The sequence below is a fragment of the Cebidichthys violaceus genome, unplaced genomic scaffold, assembly GCF_023349555.1.
Source record: "Cebidichthys violaceus isolate CVI_PGR_0920_01 unplaced genomic scaffold, fCebVio1.0.p SCAF_38, whole genome shotgun sequence".
Classification (NCBI taxonomy): domain Eukaryota; kingdom Metazoa; phylum Chordata; class Actinopteri; order Perciformes; family Stichaeidae; genus Cebidichthys; species Cebidichthys violaceus.
In genome coordinates, this window is record NW_027176572.1 from 543,231 (window position 1) to 560,227 (window position 16,997).

General features: G+C 42.9%; 2 protein-coding genes across 2 annotated transcripts in view; both read right to left on the bottom strand.

Annotated features, from left to right (window-relative positions):
* The window catches only part of LOC137884322 (receptor-type tyrosine-protein phosphatase N2-like), a 161,262-nt gene that overhangs the window by 133,096 nt on the left and 11,169 nt on the right, over positions 1-16,997 (bottom strand). Inside the window, exon 3 of the mRNA XM_068726070.1 lies at positions 6,568-6,681. Coding sequence (XP_068582171.1) covers positions 6,568-6,681 — 114 coding nt within the window. The remainder of the gene's footprint in view (positions 1-6,567; positions 6,682-16,997) is intronic.
* Positions 3,084-6,123, bottom strand: LOC137884321 (tripartite motif-containing protein 16-like). Its single transcript, XM_068726069.1, has one exon. It carries the CDS (start codon positions 5,970-5,972, stop codon positions 4,305-4,307), a length of 1,668 nt encoding a protein of 555 aa, XP_068582170.1. The 5' UTR covers positions 5,973-6,123; the 3' UTR covers positions 3,084-4,304.

A 16,997-nucleotide genomic window follows, 5' to 3' on the forward strand; every position in this document is an offset into this window, starting at 1 on the left:
AGACGGCATCTGACACGTCAGGTTAACAAACGTCGGAGCCCCTGCCAGGATATTCAGAGTGACTCTGCGCTTCTCACAGATTGAAAACCGCCACAGAAATGTGGGCAGGAGGGCTGTCGGCCGGTGAGATGCCTCTAAATGGCCGACTAAATGAGGCCGCGAAAAAAGGGATGAAGACTCGAGAGGTATTCATGGCCAAAGCTGGCGCTTTTATCCAGAAGGACCAAAAGCAAAATGAGTTTCAGTTCCGACAGTCGATGAACAAAGACGCAAGCAGACAACTGTGAGGAGGTCAGAGCGTTCATGCCTCGACAAAGACCTGAAAGGAGTAGCTCCTGCTCTACTCCTATGTTCTCTCTTCTTTTATTTGCTGTAGTTTTCTGTTCCATCTTTTCCATATTCGGACTAAATTATGCATGTGTGCTCAGCAACCACTAGAGTCACTGTAATTACAACCGTGGGGCAAAAACATAACAGGCGCGGCTTTCATCAGTTTAGCGCTTGATTTATCGAGACCACTTGCGCAAATTTGATTTCCAAAAGCTGAAGCGCAACCGCACTCACTGCAGCGTGACTCAGCAAGGTGAGAGAGAGCAGACCGAGGCTTCCTCTCTCGGGTTCTCGAACAAATCCTGACGAGTGACAAGAAAACAAGTCGTTTTGTCGGAGTCCTCTAAAAACTACCCACACAGTGTGATCATTCTGCTGCCACACGGCTGATATAAATTCACCACCACTGCTGCTGCTGCTGCTGCTGCTGCTGGGACAAGTTGTCATGTGGAGCAAAAGATGCAGAGTTTTTAAATACAGGAAGTGGCCAATCAGAATGTACCAATTGCCCGCCACATCATGGGGGAGGACCTTGTCCGGTCTGTAGTTGCCCTTGTGTACATCTTACAACTTTAACTCTCCCTCACTGTGTTTTTAGTACATGAAAGTTAATTGTTACCTAAAAATGTCTTATTCAGTGCTCGACAAAAACCAAGATGGCGACGGGCAAAAACCAAGATGGCGACGGCCAAAAACCAAGATGGCGACGACCAATAACCAAGATGGCGACGGCCAAAAACCAAGATGGCGACAGACAAAAACCAAGATGGCGACAGACAAAAACCAAGATGGCGACGGCCAAAATGCCAAACTTAAGGCTTCTAAACTGTAGTTCACAGGGACTTCGTCGTCTTCTTTTATACAGTCTATGTAAAAATCTTAGCTCCACTAGGACCATAATAAGGGTTTTGAAGCCACAATAAAAAGCTAATAAATGGACTTTTATTGAAGATTGTTCTGTCAGATTATCTTCTGAAGTGTTGAGATATCGCTCTCTGAAACTTCCGCCAACTCACAGTGAAGTTGAACTGAATTCTGTGTGTGTGTTATTTGCATGTATTTGCTCAAAGCATTTCAAACATGTAAGTTGAACAATCAGAGGAGCCTCACAGACACCTGATCACAGCAGATCGCTGCATTGCAGACCCTCAAAAGGTGGCACCGGGAGGTCAAGTGTGTGCGACCTAAAGAGAAGCGCCGCCGCTGTGGGCTGATAGCGGCTCTGACCTTGTCTTTTCTAATGGCTTCACATCTGCAGTGTGTTCTCACACTGGTCTAGTCCTCAGAGTGGGAGGAGGTGTGTTTGTTAATGTGTGTGGGCGGATGGAGGAGGGCGAACGCAAATCACAGCAACAGCTGTCTGAAAATTGTGACCATTCAGTATCCATTAGAGCCTCTATGGTGTAGTCTGGAACATTTACACGATGGACTCAAGTGCTCATTTCAGGTAATGTGTATCATCCCTACTTTAAATAACAACTCAAAATAACAGAACATGTAATACAGCTTTTTTTAAGAATTTGGATCAAAGATTTGGCCATCAATCCAATTGATAGTAATAACTATATATATTATATATATATATATGTATATGTATGTGTATATATATATATATATATATATATATATATATATATATTCATTGCTAAGATCTGGCAACATGGAAGCATCCAGACGCAGTCAGACAATAAGTCATGTTGGAAACAAACTATTACTCATATGTATTCAGCTGTTTACCTGTTTGTGCTTAATACTGGAAGGAATAGTTCAACTTTTTTAAGAAAATACACTTATTTGCTTTCTTGAGAGATGAGAAGATCAATACAACTCTCATATCTGTCTATTGATTGTATCATATGACAGTTAGCTTAGCTTAGCATCAAGATTGGAAGCCGCTAGCCTCGCTGTAGCTTCACACTGAAAAGACAAAACGAGAGAATGCTACCGTATTGTCTTCTAACTGTATGACTATACAAGAGAGGAGGAGTTGATGAGGACATACGCTGAGTGTTTATGAGACAGAGGAGATCTTTTCTTTTATCTTTTCAGTGGACTGGCAGGGCCTGAAATGCAGATGCGTCAGTGTCTTTAGAGTTTTGTCCTCCCTAATGGCTTCTGCAGACAGCCGGGGCCAAACATCTCATTTGCATAATTCATTTCACTTCAGAGCGCCTGACAAATGCCTCCAAACTCCTCGGCTCTCTGTGAAATCTGAATATTTCTCCAGCTCTCCCGCCGAGCGCCGATTCGGCGAATTAAACCAAGAAGAGCAGTTTTTTTGTTGTTGTTTTGTTGTGTGTTTTTTTTTTTTTCCTTTTCTTTTGTAGAGGGGAGGGGGAGGGAGGAAGGGAACCAAATCAGACTCAAAAGAAAGACGGGGGAAGAAAGGCCAAGAGAGAGAGAGAGAGAGAGAGAGAGAACTCCTCACAAAGTAAGTGCTGCACTTATTCTGACATGGTTCTCTCTCCAGCGGTTGCAGGCGTGAAAAGGCTAAACTCTCCAGAGAGGAACAGGCTGCTTTTTTTCCCCGGTCCTGTCGTTCAAAGCGGAGCTGCATGATGAAAGTGCATGAAATGTTACACGACGCCCAGTGGGCTGTTACACAGGGGTCTGCCTCCCCCTAGTGGTGCACTACGATAACAGCAGCTTCTTACAACCGGAGAGAAGCGGCAAAGCAGCGACTGATCATGATTCCATACAGGTCATACAAATGAGAATTTTAATACAATTCAAATATTTCACATGCACTCAAATCTTGGTGATCACTCAAGGCAAGTTTATTTGTAGAGCACATTTCAACATCAAGGCCATTCAAAGTGCTTCACATAAAACCATTAAAAGCATCAAAACATGATGCAAAAGAAAAGGAGATTTAACAACAATTAAGAACATTCATTGAAACATTAAAAACAGTCATTAAAACACTAAAAAGCAGAATAATAGTTGCACAACTCAGGTTATGAATTGTCTTTTTCCTGCTGTTTTATGATCCATACTGATTTGTATTTATTGTATACATTTTGGATTTGCACCTTATTTACACCCTTAGACTTTGCACGCCACTCACGTTTTATCTTCTTAGGTCAGGCTTGTGTGGGATCAGTTATGGTTTTATTACTGTAAGTACGTTGTGTGCAATAAGAAGTGAACAACAAAGGCTGTTGCAAGAGTAAAACACCTCATCAGCGGTCTAAGTACGAACTCGTGTTTTGCAGCTGATTGTTGTTCACCCCCACAGAGCGGTGGAGACGGAGCGTCTCCTGTCAGACAGGATGGAGGGAAACGGGTGGAATGAGAAGATTAATCCAATTTCAGAAGAATCCGTTTTGTAACAATGTCGACCTGATGGTCGGAGGTTTGAAAACGTTTTAACCAAACCTTAACCGGTTTGTACTTTAAAACTTAAAGGAATAGTTCGGCTGTACTCTCAATTCTCATACATAACTTGGGCTCCAATATATTGTTCCAGGCATTTTCTAATTTTCTGAGATTTTAAAGAAAAAAACTAAATGTAGTCTTCGTCAAATCAAGAACCAGTTTGAATAAATGAGAAACTGCACAAAGATAAGTCCTCCGTTTGTGTTCTTTTTCCAGCTTTTAGTTTCTGAAATGAATATAAAACACAAACCTCGACCATTCTCAGAATCTTTATTCACATTCTTTTACTTTATTTTCATCCGATTGATGAATCCTGTTAAAGGACCTCTGTTCATTTTACATGCTCACTTCACCCACAACAATAAATCAATTTGAAAAGAACTCATCTTCAATGATTACAATTACACTGCAATTCTTTACCGGAGATAAAACGGAGATATTATTAGAGACAGCGCAGCTTATTCTACAGCAAGAGCTATGACATCACACCACGGGTTACGTAGACGCATGTTTATCTGATCTGTATTGCAGTTTAACCGATATATAAATGTGTGTTGTTTGCAAAAAGCAGAACCTAACCCGTTAGTGAATGTTGTCTACTTGAGCTCACACAACGTGGCATTGTCTCCTTCAGAAAAATGGAGAGCGAGTCCAGCATAGAGAGGCTGAGTGAACGTGGTCTGGACTCTGTGGAGGAGGGTCATGGTTTCAGAGACGCTGTAGAAGGACAGAATACCTGCTCTGTGATCCAGGAAAACTCCTACTTTTCGGGACGACTTGCCTGAGATTACAGTGTTGATATTATTGTGTCTGAATTCATATTCAGAATGACAACACAATGCCCAGGACTTGTCATTGTATCCGAATGTGCATTCACTATAGGGCCCTGATCTGCTCATATCCTTGTATGCGACAGCTATTGTGACCAGCGCGTCCCACTCCACCTCCCAGTAACAACGTCCAGTCAGACTCTCTCTACTCAGGATCTGATATGAGGTGAATCTGCCTGAGGACTGAAATAACGAAACATAGTTTGGTGCAGTTGTTACTTTACGGTTCCTCTCAGATAATATCATCATCCTAGGGTTTGCTGTATTTGGATCCAGTGTGATTGGACGTGCATACTGTAAGAATTCCTCTCTGGTCCTCAGTTGTTGCGACAGTAAAGCGTCCACTTCAGTCACTGTTCGTAAAACCTTTGGCCACTTGTCTCTCAGAAGGTCCTGTAGTTTATCTCTGACTTCTGACACAGCCTCTGTCACGTCCTCAAAGTAGCTCAGAGGACGGATCTTGGTGCTGGGTAACTCTGTGGATTCTCTGACATGTGAAAGCGAGGAGTAACTTTGTAGAAACTGGTTGTGATCCTCTGTGTGTGAGAGCTTCTTCAGCTCACCGTCGTTCCTCTTCAGCTCAGAGATCTCCTGCTCCAGCTTCTCCTGAAGCTCTTTGACTCGACTCACTTCAGTTCTCTGCTGGGATCTGACCTGCTGCTTCACATCAGACCTTCTTTCCTGGATAAAACGGATCAACTCAGTGAAGATCTTCTCACTGTGCTTAACCTCTTTATTAGCAGAGCGATTCATAGCCTCCACCTCCTGTTGAAGCAGCTTCATGACTTTCTTAATGTCATTAATTCTCTGCTGGATGTTTAGTTGACTCACCTCCAGCTCTCTCTGCCTCTCAGTCCTTTCTGCCTCAGCTGAGACTGTGTCGTGGCCTTTGTGTTCCTCCACAGAGCAGAGGTAACAGATACACTGCTGATCAGTACGGCAGAACATCTTCATCACCTCATCATGACGAGAGCAGATGTTCTCCTGGAGCTTGTTGGAGGGGTCCACCAGCTTGTGTTTCTTTAATGGAGCTACATCATAATGAGGCTGAAGGTGTTTCTCACAGTAAGAGACCAGACACACCAGACAGGACTTGAAGGCTTTCAGTTTCCTACCAGTGCAGACATCACAGGACACATCTTCAGGTCCAGCATAGCAGTGATCAGCAGGAGCCGCTTGGAGTCCAGTCTTCTTCAGTTCCTCCACTAAATCTGCTAACATGGTGTTTTTCATCAGGACAGGCCTCGGTCTGAAGGTCTGTCTACACTGAGGACAGCTGTGGAGTTTCTTCTCCTCCTCTTTATCCCAGTGGGTTTTAATACAGTTCCTGCAGTAGCTGTGTCCACAGGGAATAGTCACCGGATCCTTCAGTAGATCCAGACAGATGCAACAAGAGAAGGTCTCCTGGTCCAGATGAACTCCTTTCTGAGCCATTTTCTCCTCTCCGTGACAAGATCGTCTGAGTTTTCACTTCCTCAGAATCAACTCTACTTTGATCTCTGATCTGAACAGCATGTGTCTCTGCAGTGAATGGAGTCTGTCAGCTGCTGCACTTCACCACCATGTTGGTTTCACCCGTCTTAAAACTGTAGATCTGAAGGGGAGGGAACAAGGAAACACGTGAACAGAGTGGAGCTCTCTGTGTTTGACGGAGGGGTCGGGGCAGTGACTCATTTCAGGAAGTGGAGGCTTTTAGAGTGGCAATGTGACAACTATCACCCTGCTCAGAGTACTTTAAGCTGTTCTACATTACATACAAGCTCTTTTCAACACGTAAGCCAGAGCATATTTGTTGCATATCATGTGCATATGAACATCAATTGTAGCTGACACAGTTGCACAACACATGAATAAACAACAAACATTTAATGAGTAAAATGATGGGCTCTTTTGAGGAAAACTTTGTTTTCAAGACACAGCTCTTGCATGCGTTTGCTTTTGTGCTGTGTGCGCAAAGAGAGCAGTGTGTGTGTGTGTGTGTGTGTGTGTGTGTGTGTGTGTGTGTGTGTGTGTGTGTGTGTGTGTGTACCTTTGTTAGACAGCTTCTCCAGCAGCGTCCTGAAGCGTTGCACCACAGACGGGGAGACATCGTAGGTGTAAACCTCCTTCACTGGAACAGGGTGACACCTCCCAAACATGCCATCTGTCAACACATGAACACTCTAATTAGAGAATCAAACTCGCATTTTAGCCTATTTTTGCATTTCACACTCAGGTCAAGGACGTTTTTTTTTTTTTATAAAAGGCTAAATATCATTTAAATTCAAAGTCAAAAATGACTAAATTGACTTAATTTTCATACAACCATGAATCAGGAATTTGTCCGAAGCATCCGTCTAACAATAGAATCTGCCTGCATGCTTAGACAGCTCGATCAATACCTGGAGCTGTTTTCTCGGTCGCGTCAGCGTTTATCGATCTGCAGTAACAGAATGAAGCTCAGAGCTCCAGACCGTCACCGCTTAGTAGCATTCTGGAATATATTGCATTGGAAGGTCGGAAAACACATGAAATATGTTGTTGGTTGTCAATTTACTGATTTGTTTGCAACTAGGCAGATACAATTAACAAATACCATGTTCTCATTACGTTAAATAGAACATGTCAGCCATCATTCTACTGCAAATAGAACATTAATGTCATTTCTAGGAGACAGGGATGAATTTACATTCATGGCATTCCTGGTAAAAGTGCAAAGGATGCTGAAATGATGTCAACGCTTAAGTCTGCGGCTCCATGTTTTCTCGTTGCGTGTCTGACTGTGTGTGTCTGACTGTGTGTCTGACTGTGTGTGTCTGACTGTGCGTGTCTGACTGTGCGTGTCTGACTGTGTGTGTCTGACTGTGTGTCTGACTGTGTGTGTCTGACTGTGCGTGTCTGACTGTGCGTGTCTGACTGTGTGTCTGACTGTGTGTGTCTGACTGTGTGTGTCTGACTGTGCGTGTCTGACTGTGCGTGTCTAACTGTGTGTCTGACTGTGTGTGTCTGACTGTGCGTGTCTGACTGTGTGTGTCTGACTGTGCGTGTCTGACTGTGTGTCTGACTGTGTGTGTCTGACTGTGTGTGTCTGACTGTGCGTCTGACTGTGTGTGTCTGACTGTGTGTCTGACTGTGTGTCTGACTGTGTGTGTCTGACTGTGTGTCTGACTGTGCGTGTCTGACTGTGTGTCTGACTGTGTGTGTCTGACTGTGTGTCTGACTGTGCGTGTCTGACTGTGTGTCTGACTGTGTGTCTGACTGTGTGTGTCTGACTGTGTGTCTGACTGTGTGTGTCTGACTGTGTGTGGGAGAGAGTGTGCGTGTTGCATTACGGCTCTAGTTAAATGGTAATTCAGGCCACTTGTCTATAAATAGCCTCTGCGTCATTGTGGCCATCTCAATCGAAACTGCGAAGCTCCGTTTAACGTGCAGCTGAGGATGACCGGCGGCGGGTCGCCGTTAATTACTCTCAAACGTTGCGGGTTGTTTACAAATGAGACGGAACAGTGAGACGTACTGGGGGGGGGGGGGGGGGGGGGGGGGGGGGGAACGAGGAAGAATGGAGGGAGAGGAACAACGTAGCTAAGTGAGTTTTTTATACTGTGACTTTGATCTGAAAATTGTCACATCAACACAAATGTCTTACATATACGTGTTGTGCTTGCATGAAGCTTTATTTTGTTGCTGAATACGTTTTTTCTGTGAAATAAAGATACATGTGTTTGGTCAAATGATGTCGTCTGGCCATGATATGACACAATACCTCATTGTGCAACAGTTAAAAGTGGCTTTTTTATTTGTATAGCCCAATATCACAAATTTGCCCTTGAGGAGTTTACAATCTGATTCAGAACGCTGCAGCTCGAGTCCTCACTACGACCAAGAAAGTGGATCACATCACTCCAGTTCTGAGGTCTTCACTGGCTTCCTGTCCAACAAAGAATTGACTTTAAAACCCTGCTGTTGGTTTATAAAGCACTGAATGGTTCAGGGGCTGAAACACATCTCTGATCTGCTGCTACCTCATGAACCATCCCGACCCCTTTAGGTGGTCTGGGACCGGTCTACCTTCTGTTCCCATGAGTCAGAACTAAACATGGAGGAGAAGTGTTCGGTTCTTCTGCTCCACATATCTGGAACAAAGTCCCAGAAAGCTGCAGGTCTGCTGAGACCCTCAGCTCCTTTAAACCAAGACTGAAGACTTTTCTGTTTGCTGCCTTTAATTGAACCACATTCAATAATATTAATCAATTTCTGCATTTTACTACTGTATTTTATTTCTTAAACTGCACTGCAACTATTATTCTGTTTTTAGCTTTTTAGTGTTTTAATGAATGTTCTTAATTGTTTTTAAATCTCCTTTTCTTTTGCATCATGTTTTGATGCTTTTAATGGTTTTATGTGAAGCACTTTGAATTACCTTGTTGTTGAAATGTGCTGTACAAATAAACTTGCCTTGCCTTGCCTTACAATCTGTACAGCATACGACATCACTTCACATCAGAAAAGGAAAACAAATAGAGAAAGACAAACGAAGACAAACGAAGACCAAGAAACAGAAGCATCCGTTGTCCTCTGAAGCCTCTCAGAGCGAGAATGATCCTCATTACCAGTCTCTTCCTTCACTTCACTTAATGCACTTACATCTCTGTATCTTCCAGGAACTACATCTGACTCATAATTAAACCCGTCCAGAGCCACAGTATCAAGGCCTAGATTCAAACTTGATTATGTTGACACCGGGCCTAGACGTTATGAATGTGGCTGCTCCTCAACAGGACTTATTGGGTATAAGCCTCGTGTTTCGCCCTGCTGAAGTGCCCTACGAGCAAGAAGCTGAATCTCTTCAACTCCAATGAGTCACGTGACAAAAGTGACTTATCATTGACATGGTTTCAAGCGGGATCTGAACGGCGGTCTCCTGGGTGAAAGTCCCGTCTTTGTTTTTTAAAACTAAATCCAGGCTTCAAAATGTCTCTTCAGGGTCCAAGAGAAAACTGTAAAACCTCGAGGTCAGTTTCAGCAGAACAGCATAGTCGTCCTCTTGTATGTCATAAAACAATCAAACGTATATGATGACAACTTATTGATGTCGAAAGATACGGAGAACAGCGACAAAGTGTAAAAAAAAGAAAGAAAAACAAGATCCTGAGTTAGCTGCTGCACCGCAGGCCTTTCTTTCTCCTTCAGCTCCATTTCTGTGTCTCCCAGAAGGAACATCTTGAATTATCTCTCATAATTATACTCATGCATATCTCAAGACGCTGTAATTCATCCCAGTTCACTACCAGAGGGTTCGCAATTCAGAGCCAGAACATGTCTCCTTGTGATTTACGGTCCGGATTAGAGCAGAACAAGGACGCACAGGCCCATTCTCAGAAGCAGAGGGGTGTGTAAAGATGGAGGAGATGGACCGGCAACGCTGACCAGATGTTTGCACAGTACTTTGTACTTGTATTGTACTGTAATTCATAATCAATCGACATAGCGTGTGCTAAAGTGCTAGCATTAAACACATGTTGGGTCAATGGGTAATTCGATGAGAGGATACTTGACGTTGGATTCCTCTTGGACACGGTGTTGTCGTGCGTGTCTGGACTGAGTTGTTGGGACATGCTGACTGAAAGCAGCAAACAGAGTCCTGCCTAATGAACTGGATTAAGACATCTTAATGGATCCGTTGCCTCCGGGGACCCGAACGAGTCCATCATCCCTCGCAGACCGCACTCTCACAAGATCGATGACATCGGGCATCGCTTGGCAGTTGCCCTGGGCTGCTTCCACTGGCTGTAGAACGTAAAAGGCTTTATCCTTCATACATGTCGAGAGCCGGCTCCGGCTCTCACGCTTTTAAACATGCCACCAATCCTCATGAGTGATTAGCTGCATGCGTGTGCATAAAGTGCTCGATGCGTCTGTGTTGAACGTGGGAGATACTGGGAGAGCAGCAAAGGCTCTGAGATGCATTCAGTAGTTTTTTTTTGTGGTACGCCATTCATTTTAAATTTAACAGAAAAACCTTGTATGATTGAATGCGCTTGAGCCCGAGCGCCACCACCCTGGTACCGGGGGGCTGTTGCACACATGAAATATTCATCTTGCATGACCATATTACAGGCTTTACAAGATCAGGATAACCATTTAAACCAATTGAGCACATAGCGAAAACATGCAATTTTGCTAGTTGGTGCTACTTTGACGATGATTCTTATGTTTTGGGCCCAGGTTGCCCTTGCCATGGGGTGCTGTAACATGTTGAACGTTGCGATGTTCTGCAGACAGCGCGCAACAGGGCGCAGATGGGGACTGGGCCAGTTAAGCCCTGCTCCTCCTGCGCCTGTTGCCATGGTAGTTTCCATCGAGGGCTTTTTGTCCCTGGCCACTAATCAAGGGGAAGTGTATGGGGGATGAAAGAGATCAGCCTCCTCTGTGACACTTGCTTCTGTGTGTGTGTGTGTGTGTGTGTGTGTGTTTTGTCAGGGATTGGGAAGTGAATCCCCTCCATCTTGAATTGTAGGGAACAATCTGGCTTCGGTCAATAAATGGACACTGGAAACTACATATTTAATAAAGATGTATCACTTAACATTTACTTCAGTAAAGTGTACAGAGATTCTGTGTCATGTAGGGTTTGTACTTGATGGTTTTTAGGGTGGATTCAGTAAAATTGTAGACAGTGTAGTCCCAGATCACTTTTTCTTGCAGGTCTCAAAGACTCAAAGGAACAACATCTGGTCCAGTGTAGCAATTCTGACGCTGGTAAGAATCAGCAGCCAGGTAAAAGTTCTTTCAGATACTCGGGTGCTCATGACTGGAACAAGGTTCCCAATAGCATCAGAAAGACTACAAACCCAGTCGGGTTCACGACAAAACTGAAACACTGGTAGATAATGTGAAGATAGTCGTGTAGGAAGGGTTGTATGTCCCACATCTAATGGACCAGTTTCAGTACAATAGGAAGTGTGTACTTCAGCCTGTCAGAATAATGCCTGTTAATGCCCAGTGCCAAAGTATTTTTTGTACAGTGATGTATTTTGTGCTGATTAATACCGTTGTCCACTATCTCCACGCGCATACACACCTTTACAATAACTACAACAGGAACCACAATGAAAATGAGTCCTGTGACCTTCTTGTGGGGCGGAATCAGTTTGAACACTTTTATTGGTATTGACTGTGTTTAGCTACAGCTAACAGTTAACAGCAAACAGCCAACAGCCAACAGCCAACAGCAAACAGCAAACAGCAAACAGCTAACAGCAAACAGCAAACAGCTAACACCTAACAGCAAAAGGCTAACAGCTAACAGCTAACAGCTAACAGCAAACAGCTAACACCTAACAGCAAAAGGCTAACAGCTAACAGCAAACAGCAAACAGCTAACACCTAACAGCAAAAGGCTAACAGCTAACAGCTAACAGCTAACAGCAAACAGCTAACACCTAACAGCAAAAGGCTAACAGCTAACAGCAAACAGCTAACACCTAACAGCAAAAGGCTAACAGCTAACAGCAAACAGCAAACAGCAAACAGCTAACAGCTAACAGCAAACAGCAAACAGCTAACTGAACTACCAGTACACGTGCTGCTGAGTACCTCGCCGACACTCATAGCAGATAACTTGATGAGTTTAATTTTGTTTTGGCAAGATTATATGACATATACATCTTCTCTTAGCCGGTTGCCTGCATACGTCGCCTCTTGTTTTGGAGTGTTTTACGACGCCTTACAGCCCTATAGCGTCTAAATGAGAGGTTAGCCAATTGTGGGTTGTATTCATTCAATCACGCTAAACAGCCATGGTCGTTGCAGACACACCTGGTGGACCCTGCTGATTGCACCTTTCTAGTTATTACCATGTCCGCTTAAGGGCTTCGTCACGTCAATGTAAACACGTACTGCATTGGGGTACTTGCTGAAACGACTATTGCTCTTCTTGTGTAGACACCTTCAAAGCAGTCCGGCAGTGAAAGAGTGTAATAAATCCTTGGAAGCATCATGTCCAAATTCAGTGCAACTGTCTGACAGAAACAGTCCATTTGATTGACTGCCTCACTGTCGGTTTGCAGAAGACGTGTTCCTATAAACATCTTCTCTAATCCTTTCCCTGGTCTATTGAAATCAGAGGGTCATAAAGTTTTATACGCTAGAATAACACATATCCACAGCACACACTCAATTCAGCTCTCCGCTTGCTGAGTTAACTAATGCCAATTAAAGCGTAACTGGAGGCCATATTCTCTGCTGGAAATGAGTGTTTCAGCTTCGTCAAGATTAGCTCGATTACAGCTCTGACAGTAAAGCCAAGGGAGCCAATCAACACCTGGTGGGCAACAGTGGCTCCGTGGTGGAGCAGGAGATGGAGGACACGTCTCAACAGGACAGTTAACTGCATGTTCAGAAATAAATCATTTTTCTATATCATATTAATTAAAAAAAAGACATTTTGCAGCTTGCAGTAACTGTATTTGTCCACATTACTTTCTTTTACACCACTGTTCTCAAACTGTGTGCTGGTATATACGGTATATATACACATATATGTGTATATATATATATATATATATATACACACACACATATATATGTATATGTGGAGATGAAACAAACGGCAAACAAATAGTGATGTTTCAGCCAGGAGACTGCCGTTTCTTTGCCGTGTGAAACAAGTAGTCAACGTTGATTTATTTGTCACAGAAATTCCATACTTCAGTAACGGCACTTCCGTAATTACTTTAACCCAAACAACGATCTTTTCCTCAACCTAACCAAGTAATTCCGTTGCTTAAACCTGACTAAGTAATTCACAATCTTTTGTTTAACCTAACCTGTGTTTTTTCCATCTTTTCCTAAACCTAAAACCTAACTAAGTCGCTTTCTTGCCTAAACCTAACTGAGTAGTTTCCTGTGAAGAAGGAAGTTTATTTTGAAAAGGCCATGTTCATTTTGTAGGCTTTCGTAGGAAAGTGAGGAGTAACTTTCGGTTAGATATCATGTGAACTGTTGTATGAAGATACGTTGACCGGTTGCAACCAGTTCAAACAAAGACAGCTAAATGAGTACATAACAAAGAGACAAGCTAATGGTGCATGGTACCCGCACAAACCAGTCACTATGTCATTATAATTCCAACGGTGTAAGTCTATCACTCTACGACCAAAACTTGCTGAATCAGCAGCCGACGATGAGCAAAAATAAACTGCTGGTATTTTTGCTCGTTTTAAAAATGTAATTACTCTTTTCTAAATGAAGCATCATATATTTGTGTTAGCATCACGACCAAAGGAACAAGGACAAATAGATTGGGCTTTCTCCACATCGCTGGTCGTCCCCCCCCCCCCCCCCCCCACGTCTGAAAACGTTAGCGGAGCTCCGATAACCTCGGTGCATCCCTGACGCAGCACTGGTGAGCAAAGTCACAAATGCAAATATGATCCATCACATCCTTATACAGTAGCACTACTCCTCAAGTTGAATCTGGGTAGAACAAATACAACGACACCAAAACAACAAGTCTGTACAAAACCATTTAAATGAAGTTCCTGCAAGAAAACAATGAGGTTCAACAGACAGTCGTGTCAGCCTTTATCTCCATACATGTGTGAACCCACAACATAAGAAAACATCTGAGCCTAATCTGCACATCCTACTGCTTTATCACATCATTATAATGCAGCACAGATACGAAAAGCTAATATCATATTTGCTTCGATGTAATAACTATCTCAAAAAAATGTTTAAGTCTCGAGAAGAATTTCTTACAATATTCAAATAAATACAAACCAATAGTTAATAGAAAATAATCAGCAACTATTTTGATGACTGCAGAATTGTCTCGAGGTTTTTGTTGGATGAAATGAGACATCTCTCACAATTTGATGACACATTCTTACAAACAAAACAATTAGTCGATTAATGAAGAAGGTAATCTGCAGATTTAGCGATAATTAAAATAACCGTTATACAGTTAAAACATGTCAAAACAGTTTGCAGTGTAATAACGCCGACCTCAGCTCTAAATATGGCAACGCTCCGTCTCCGATACAACGCCTTTCCAAACAGCTGGCCTGCCCTTTCTCCGTTCATACCCAGACATGTCGGCATCATATGGGCTTTAAAACAGCAAGTAGTCCACAGGGGGGTGGACACCTTGATCACTCCCCACTGAATCCTGGATTATTGGTTCACTGTATGTGGTTTTATGCTGTGGTTTTATGCTGGAGGTAGATGTGATAACATCATGACCCTTTGGATTATGATGTTATCACATTTGTTAAAGGAGGATTGTCAAAAGCCCATCTAACACATGGACCATGTCTTCTTCTACCTTAAATGAATGACCTGAAGACATGACCCGACTATAACGCCAGCAGCGTCAACGCTAAAGCTTACTGTACGTAATGATACGAAGGAAAACGTTTCAATTTGAGGCCGTATCGGTGTGGGTGGCTATGAAACGGCACCATGTCGGGAGTGGGGCTTGCATCATGGAGCAGTGTACAATATACATACGTGAAATCATTTTTGAAGCACATGCGCATCTTTAAAGAAAGTAGTAAAAGTGTGTTTTGCAGTAGAAGCGATGGGTTGCATTTCATCCTTGAGGCTTTAATTAACAACCATCGTGAGCACTAGAGACACTCACCCCCATCTTCTCACAGTGAATGCTTTAATACGTTTTCTCCTCAGTTTCATAATCCGTTACAGAGAATGATGCTGTTTTATAATGGTGGGAGCACAGAACGACAAGGCGTGAAGTTGGGACTCTGTTTCATTTCCTATTTGCTCACCAGCTGTATCTAATGTCTTCTGCTGGGTATGTTAAATATGGGAACGGAGAGTGCTGCTCTGATTACTATAGGGGCTTTATTTACTCGTAAAAAAAATACAAATTCGGACTGATCTGACACGCATAAGAGATAACTGTAAATGTAAACTGTTAAATACTACAAGAAAAGTGCAATTGAAGTGTTCTGATTAACATTGTTGTCATGACTTTCACATTAAAGTTCCTATGATGTAAACCATTATAGTTATGTGTATTAAAAGGATATGTGTGCATTAATAAAACCAGTACAATTGTAATATGTTAACTTCACTATTTTGCTAAAAGCAAAGAAAAGTTTTCAGGAAATTATTTTAACTGTGAAAGATGGCTTCAACCAACTACAGTAAAAATAAACACGCTCAGGTTACCGGCCACGCCCTAAATTGGTGATGTCATGGCAGGTGTCAATAGACTGTGTATAAGAACTGAACAAACGTTTGTGGACTACAGTTTTAAAGCCTTGAGGGTAAAAAAGCGTTTGAAAGTCGTTCAATAACGAGGTAGAAGGACAACCTTCCTCTGGCTATTGAGATGTTTCTCTAGCTGTCACATCCTCCCTTTGTTTGTTAAAAATGTCCCCAGCTGAACAGGACCAACATAACTCTTTACTTATTGTCCTGCCAACAGATTAAAGCCACCGACTTGCAATCAGAGCCGCTGCGTGTCCCGATAGTCTGAGCGGCCAATCGCCAACACAACAGGCCGGCATTGTGTGCGAGGGCCCAGTTTGACAGCAGCTATTGAAGCAGCTCAGACACACGGCGAGTGAGGAAACAATGGCTGGAGGTGGAGCCACCGGAGCTTTTTCCACCTGGCTCACTCCGAGGGGAGCTGCTCATATACAGCGCCACCAAAAGCAGCCCAACTTTGGCCGGCTTATTGGGGGAAAACCGCAACACCCCACCACTCCAGTCAAATCAAGAGAGAGAATAGCATATATTGGCTTGATGTAGTGCTGCCACTGTTTGCTATTGCTGGCTTAAGTAAATACTCGGCCCTGATTGGTTCACACAGCCTGTTGTACATTCATACACAGGATAAATCACAAGCAGCGGATGTCGATCCACACAACGTCTTGTGACGTGAACAGGAAGTGCAAAGAGTCAGAGCACTTCCATGTTGAGAACAACTCAATAGTGAAGGAAAGTGATCCTTCAAATCAGAGCAGAGGAAACCAGGCACCACAGCTGCTGAACGACCACCCGACTGAGGGCGTCTTAACGACCTCGGAACAGAAGCCGAGCGGTGAATTATATTTACTAAAAATAAAATAAAACACACTCAACAAAACAGCACAATCTCCCTCTGTTTAGCTGCTGTTACTGAGCCATCATGAGAACAGATTAAAGTCTGTTCAGTTTCACACTTTGCATTTTCTCTTTTTAACATTTTGTCCCTTTCGTGTAAATAGACGTCACCTCTTTTTCTTGCATCAGTTGTGAGCAGATCTTCCAACGATATTAAGACTTTGAACAAATGATTAGAAGTAAATGTATTCTGTATTTCACTAGAAAAGACAACTGTTAAAGAAGAAACTTTCTTGTGTCGCAGAAGTATGTTTTATACAATTTTTCGCACTTTTCACCCCCTTAACTTTTACTTCATGTGGTCCTGGCCCCAGTAATATAATAAATAAATGAATAATGTATATA

Coding starts and splice junctions, on each gene's coding strand:
- LOC137884321 (XM_068726069.1), bottom strand. CDS start 5,972: ATGGCTCAGAAAGGAGTTCATCTGGACCAGGAGACCTTCTCTTGTTGC.